General features: G+C 40.4%; 1 protein-coding gene across 1 annotated transcript in view; it reads right to left on the minus strand.

The window, feature by feature from the left end:
- Nucleotides 1-852: 852 nt before the first annotated feature.
- The window catches only part of FXN (frataxin), a gene marked incomplete at its 5' end in the record, with an annotated part of 8307 nt that continues 1433 nt past the window's right edge, over nt 853-7726 (minus strand). The window contains 3 exons of the mRNA XM_008942835.1: nt 853-1006; nt 4382-4479; nt 7555-7675. Coding sequence (XP_008941083.1) covers nt 853-1006; nt 4382-4479; nt 7555-7675 — 373 coding nt within the window. The remainder of the gene's footprint in view (nt 1007-4381; nt 4480-7554; nt 7676-7726) is intronic.

Consider the following 7726-nt stretch of genomic DNA (forward strand, 5'->3'; position numbering starts at 1 on the left):
GCAACACAACAAAATCAGTGCAGATTTTTGCTACTGTGAGAGTACCTTAATTTTACTTGACGAAAAATCCCAAAGCTCTGTAAATTATGTATTTTCACTCTTTGAGGAACAAAAGGGAGCAGAAAGAGAAATCCACAGTAACAGAATGAAGTGTTGCAGAGGCACTGTTGCACAGCTTAACATCATGTACCTACCTTTCTAGTTCCATATGATGCTTACAGACACACAGACCTCTAAGGATTTTAAAGTTTAGCTTAAAAAAAAATCCCAGCATGAAAGAAAATACAATTCAGAATTTGTCAAGGAGGGTACGTTCCATAATACTGAGATAAGAACTCTTATTCTATGCATTATACAGAACAAAAAGCTGCTACCTGTCATGGCAAGTTCAATTTTACTGTGATGCATTAATCACTGGCAATAGCCACAAATTTGAATGCAATGCATATGCAGCACTACAGCTTATGTCAATGTGAGTCACAGGCATCTCTTGTTTTGGGTGAACGTCTCATCAGAAGAAGTTCAGCACTTGTGCGTGGGCCAGCAGTCACCAGGTAGGTCACTCATTACATCCAAACAAGACTACAGAGAGTACGGACTCATGACTGACCTCTGCAGTAAGAAATTAAGAGATGCAGTGACAGGAAAGGTGACCTCAACCACCTGTACTCCATGGACATTGATTGAAGCAGTGACACAGAAACTCAATGACAAAGCACTAGAAGAAAATATATCATTTTCATTTTTGTTGCACAACATAGCGATGTCAAGAAATAGAACAGGATTAATCTCAGGTACTCCAGAAATCAGGGAAGGGTTAAAGTCTTTAAACTTCCATGAAGTAAAGTATCATCAAGTGTCTTCCTTCCCAGAATATATTAAGCAGGACAAATCCAGTTTAGTCTTTAACGCTGTTGAAAATTCTTTTGATAGCAGTTCATGAAGAGATACTCTGTCATGAGAATACACCCAGTTCCGCCCAGTCCAGTCGTAGCGCTTGGGCCCGCTAGAAGAGAAAACACACACTGTCAGCACAGGTTATTCACGGGGAGCTGCTGCAGGCCCCTGAGTGTGCCCAGGAAGAGGAACAGACAGTGTAGAGGAGGACTTCTGGGCAGTCTGGGAAAAGAGGAGCGAAAAGGGCCAGATCTGCCAGGAGCTGAAAGCTGCGGAACCACCCAACAGATACATCTGAAAGGTGACAGGACATACTGATTACTTCTGGGAGACACAAATGCCTTCCCTTCTTGCTTTTGGCACCAGCTTCTCCAATTCCTTCCCTCATCCAGTTCTTCCTTCACCCATAACATTTTCTTGCACCCAGAGACTACAAGAGATCTTTGTACCATGCTAAAGCAATGCTACAGATTAGTTCTTGCAGCAGTCACAGGCAGGTATTTTAAGCACAGCAGAACACAGATCACCGTTCTCCCTTTCTTCTTAGCTGTAACAAAATAATTTACCAGCTGAAAACGAGTATGTTGGCACATGGGAGATTTATATTTAAAATTCTATTTTCCTCTGTGCTATCATATAGTTGTTGGCTTGATTTTTTCAGGCCTACATTAAGTACCAAGAAAGCAATTAGAACACCTAAGTTCTATTCCAAATATTTCTATCCAGCCAGTTCTCCGCACTGAAACTGCAGAATGACTGAAAGGCACTCACTACTGTTAACATCAGCTAGAGAAACTAAGAAAAGAGAAAGGAATTAAATGGCCACCTGGGATAAACAGACAAACCATCCTTGAACTTGTAGGACAAAATGCCTTGGAACTCACAGTCCACACACAGGGCCTGCCAGAAAACGGACTATGCTATATATGTACGCAAGAAAAATCTGCGGGTTCTCTACAAACGTCAACACTACTCTAAACCTTGAGTATCCTGAATGGCTCAAAATACTCCCATGAAGAACGTTCCAACCACCAACCAAACTATGAGAAGTCACAAACACAAATTGAAGTAACTGCCAACGAAACCTCACTTGCTGTATGTGAACTACGGAGTACTGGGAACTGAGATTAGGTGCTTCTGTGACTTGAGCGTGCACTTCTCACTTCTTTGTCTCTGCAGCACAAGTTTGTGTTCATGCTGCCCTGTGCCCAGAGAACAGCAGAGTGGGACGCAGCCACCCATGGCAATCGGGCTTAGACAGGGCATTTAATCAACAATTACCATGAAATGTGTAAGTTACCTGAAATGTTTTTAACTGTCATGCAGTAGCTATCAGTGATGCAGTTAGTGTATGAAACACCTCCACAGCTCTCCGAATCTTCGAAATGTTGTACAAATCCTCTCTTTTTTTTTTTTATTTAAATCAATAATTTAAACAAGGATCTTGTGAATTCTATAAAATGCCCACAAAGTAAAATATTTCTCATGGGAAGTCTGCATACATTTTTAAACAGTAAGACAGTGGAGTTAAAATCTCACATTAAGGTATTATTAAGGGATGCTGTGTAAGGTTGAGAAATCGTTTCAGTCAGAGGAGCTACATAAAATTACTGCAGTGACACTGCTGGCAGGTTGCACCCACCTGATCACACCGCTTTTTTAAACTGTCAGCTCTGGAAAGCTTTGCAAAACACAAGCTAAAGCTCCCTTTGATACATGACAGCAAAGAGAAAGAGACATTTTTTAAAATTTTTTACCTTCTCACATCTTATGAATCTGTCTCCCTTGGGATATGCTCTTAAAGACTCAAGATTCTATGCTTACTGTGCAAATTTCCTAAATATTCAGTGCAAGTGATTACTGGCAGTAACATGTGCTTCTTTCAGTTCGTAGTATATTGCATTTAATAAGCCTGTCACTCCAAATCATACAGTATTTGATGGAGTTGCTGTTCAGAAGTTAGGAAGTAAGTGAACATTATATTTCAGGAAATACCACTGTTTACTGTAATGCAAATTAAGGAAGCACAAAACTTAATGTTTGTAGGAGAATAATTTTTCATCACAGGTGATGAAAAATACCGTTAGAGAAATTTCAAGTTTATCTCTTTCCTTGTGTATTTTCATTCACCACTGGATCAAATAAAACAAACAAACAAAAAAAAAAGGTTTAACAATTTTCCACAAATTTCCTATTCTGGAACATGGATGTCTTAGCTAAACAAGCGTTAGCTCCAACCAGACAGGAATTATCTGAATTTTGGCTTGCACAAACAGACAAAACCTTAGTGTCAGTGACACAAAAATCTTATAGTCACCTTAAACAGAATCAAGGTTCAGAAATTATGCTTGCTGCACAATATATGGAATGAATAAATTCTGACACACAGCCTGCATTTGACTAAACAAAAAGCTTTGTTAGCTTCCTAGTCCTGTGCCCTAGCAAGCCATGTACCTGTTAATCATTTAACTAATAAAACAATTCTGGGATAGGAGAGGAGCTACAAGGAAAAAATTACAAAGCTAGTACTTAGTGCACCAACCAGTACATTAGTTCACTAAAGCAAAGTTAGAATTTTATTTAGGTAGGTTTTATGCCTATTGTAATTGTTTCTCTTGAAATCTTAAATTCCATTGCGCTTTTTTTCCCCCCTGACACAAACCCTATTACAGAATTCTCCTACTGCAATACCATCCCCAATTTTGCAAGCTATATGTTCCTTCTTCTGCACAACACTGGAGAGGTACATGTGCACACTTGCTGGCAGCACTCAGATTTTCCAGCTAGCTGGCTCCTCCACCAGTAACACTGACCAACTTCCCCAGTTCTTTCCCTGGGATAGTCACAGAGAATAAAAATTTCTGGGGAAACAGCTACATTTTCAACATATTTGGCTGTCCTCCTTGCTGAAACCGACCAGAAAACCTGGAATGGATCAAACCACAGCATTAGAAAAGGCAGAGGGAAGGAACAGCTTGCCAAGGCTCCTGTAAAGTGTAGAGCCTTGACAAAAACAACCAGTGGGAGAGCACATAAACATATAAAGCAGAAAATCCCACAAGCTTAAAGGGGAAGGTGCCACCCTGTTTAAATACAAAGAGATGTTTACATCATAACATCATATTCACTCTTTTTCCGACAGAAGCTTTTGGTTTTGCTCTGTTTTTTCTTTGAATCACGGCTATTTTTCTACGAGTGGGCTGTATTTCTGTAGGCAGTGTTTTTGGACCGGAACAGGGTATGGAAATTCCATGTTACACATTTCCTCGATTAATCTGGGTATGTCAGCATATCGCATTGTGCCTCAAACCTCTATAACAAATTACCATCGAATATTTAGAGTACATCGTGTTCTGAGAACACAGGGAGTAAAGGAGCTGCAGGCGAGGCGGGGGTTATACCGTCCGTGCCGTGCCGTGCGGTGCCAGGAGGGAGTGCAGTCCCCTCTGCCTGCAGAGGTGACGCCCCCGCGGGCGCGGCGCACCTGGTGGGCGAGGACAGCCAAATCTGCCGGTTCGGCGTCTGCTTATTGATCACGTACGTCCCCAGGTCTCCACCCAGCTTCACTGTTAGGACTCCGCTCTGAAAACACAAAGAAAGCAAGCTAGAAATTAAAAATTTGCATCCTGTTACTTGACGAGAATTACATCACCTGCAGTAGATAAAGAGAAACTTACATTTATGTAACCCAACTATTCCCAACTATTCCCCAAGCAATAGTAGCTTACAAGAATCATCATCAGGTACCAAACACCTGTGTTAATCCTTAGGACAACCCTTGAGCCTGATCCTGACTTCAAACCTGGTGAGAGTCTGATGTAGTGTGATGCACCATTCAAAACAGCACTACTTAATGCTCTTGAGTTTTGATCCATCATCTTGAAATGACTGCTAGTTAATTTTGCAATGATTAAAACATCATCCAATAGCAACTTTTTCCACTAATGAACAATGTGGAACTTGTGTGGTTCAACGTCAAAGATCTTTCTGTGTCATTGCTAGATTCCTCAGCCACGCAGTTTTACCTAACTTTTCTTAAGTAACTGTAACAGTTTCCCAGTGAATAAACACAATTCTTTCTCCAATAATTCTGATGAAGTGAATCATACCTCAAAAATGTTCCACTTCTAGACTCCATGAGGTCTGGTTTGTTTTAGTTAAGCCAGCTTTAGACTGTTATCCTAGTGAGCATTTATTTTCTCTTTCTTACTCACATTTCTTAGGACAACATGTTTCACATTTCTCTGACATTTCAAAAGTGTATTTGAAAGGCATACGTAACTCTCACAAAGATATTTCTGTCCTAACTGCAAGGGTAAAAGAACAACACTACTTGGATTAGAGCTAACCTACAAATGATCTGAATGATGCTAATTAAAAAGGGTATCTCTGCAGAATACAGTCTGATGACTCAGGTAACAGGTTAGATGTATTTAATCTACAGTTTCTCAACTAATTCATGCTCTATAGTATCATAAACCTTCTTCAAGGCAATCACACTTTTCGTGCTTTAGTCAGAAGATACTACTAGAGCTATCACCATTGCTAGGGCTACTTGCTGTGTATAAACAGTGGGGAAAAATACTTTCATTTACGAGTAGCTACTGCCTGCAAACTTCATCTGTAGCACAGGCAGCATCTTAGAGCTTCCTTCCCCTACAAAGCAACGCAGTGTTACTGGTTTTTGACATTATCTCAAAGATCATCAGCCACAAAATAATACTCTCAAGGTCTGATTTTTTTACTTTCGTTTCCATGCTGTTTCTGCACTTGACAAGGGATTTGAATCTGTGATCAATAAAACAAAAATAAAAGGCTTCCCTGGTCAATATTGCCATAAAGTTGTCCAGCCAGTCACGTTAAATGCATAATGGTTTAGTGGAAAGAAGGGCAAGAACAAGCTGCTACTTTGGTTTCAGAATTGAAACTTTCCTGCACCTCAGCAGTCTAACATCTGTAGAGATAGAACAGACTAAGAACAGGTTGGGGGATTAGGCCTGAACAAAGGTTTCCCTATTCTTCTACGTGCTTTTTAGCGCCATATTAAGTATACAGCACAATGTTACACTACATGCTGCAGAAACACCGTTAAGTAAAAAGGTTTCCAAAGAGTTAACAAAAAATTTATACCACTGCTTACATTGTGTGTCAGCTCTTGGAGTGTGTTGTTGCTCTCTTGTTGCAAATTAAATAAAGATTAACTTCTAATATTGTGTTTAAAACACTTCCCCATACATTTTGCAATTCTCTTGAAATGCTAGAAGATATAACTTCAGTTTTCAAGAACTTAAATCGCAATATATTTTTACCATATTTTAAGGAATACTACTGTGCGTGGTTTGTACTCCTGGATGAATGTTTGTTAGCTCCTAGTAACAAGAACATCCTTCGAAAGAAGTATTTTTTCCCCTGGATAGGAAGATATGAATTAAGTTCATAACAATTCACAGGCATGACAGACCTTGACCACGTTCGCCACCTGGTGGCTGCTGTTGTTTGTTAGGAATTTGGTAAACTTGGGACTATTTAACCTTTCGCTCTTAAGAGAAATGACAACGTACTGTTATGTCATGATACAATCTATGCAACAAAGGAGTACTGGTCAAAATTGCTTTGTGTTTTTTTTTTTTTTATGTTTGTTTGCTTGTGTTTGGTTTTTAGTTAGTTTATGTTGTTGTTTTGCCTTTTTTGTGTGTGTGCGCGCGCGAGCGCATGTGTGTGGTTTTTTTTACACAGTGTAACCCAAATCATCGACTTCAATGTCCCTGAGCGTAGAACCTTAGCTGATGGGGCCAGTAGAAGGCAACCTCCTCCTGGTGATACAAAGACGGACCAGCAGTCGTGCAACCTCAAAGAAATGCAGCAGTGAAACACCCATGTTGCATCAACAGCATGGGGAGAAAATGCCCTCTCCTCCAAATTAAAAACGCCAACTACTTCAGGAGTTGTATGTAAAACTAACTCGCTACACAAACAGAATGGACATTTTTGATCTGAGTATCTCACTCCTGTAGAACAACTCGAGTGACTGACCTATTAAGGGCTCCAATTATCAGGCTAGTAGCCACCCAATATCTCCTGTGACAGCAGGCTTCTCCCCACGTAAGCTCTGATCTCACTTTTGCAACCACCTATCCAAACATCGCATCCTCTTGTTCCACCACAGGCCGCCATCAGTAGAGCCAGGACAAACCTCCTCCACCTGGTCAAGACACATGCTGCTTCTCAGTACTCCGGGCAATCAAAGTAACTGCTCTACCCGTTACGAGCGATGCCCATGTACTGTGCCACGTAGGCCTGTCCCAGCACTCACCAGGAGCAAAGTCACTGATGATGTCAGAGGCCTATGTGTGTTTACAAAAGTCTGCAGACCACTGTGAAATCAGAAACCAGTTTCTGTCTCTTCTGGTGCTCACTTATTATTCTCTGTTATGTCTTTCTCCATACACTAAGCATTTTAAATCCTCAAATTGCACAATAGCACATGTTGCTTTTTACCAGAATAGTTGCTCCAATCAGTATAAACAGGCATATTTTAACAATTAAGTTGTAAAAACTCACTGCATTTTAAGTGTTGGCAGTCAGGTGACTAGTTTAAAATTATCCTTCAAAGAAAATCTACAATAATCACAGCGGTAATAGGGTGTTTAAACATACCCCCAAAGAGACATCGTAATCTTCTGGGGTAAAAGGTTTATCTGTCAGGTCCTCAAAGAAATCTGCTAAGGAGTCCAGCGTTTCTTCAGCCAGTTTTTCGTAAGTAGTCTCATCTAAAGAACTATAAATGACACGTAAGCCCAGAATTAGGAGGGAAAATACAGGAGACAGC

Source organism: Merops nubicus, unplaced genomic scaffold (assembly GCF_000691845.1).
Source record: "Merops nubicus isolate BGI_N331 unplaced genomic scaffold, ASM69184v1 scaffold47396, whole genome shotgun sequence".
Taxonomy (NCBI): domain Eukaryota; kingdom Metazoa; phylum Chordata; class Aves; order Coraciiformes; family Meropidae; genus Merops; species Merops nubicus.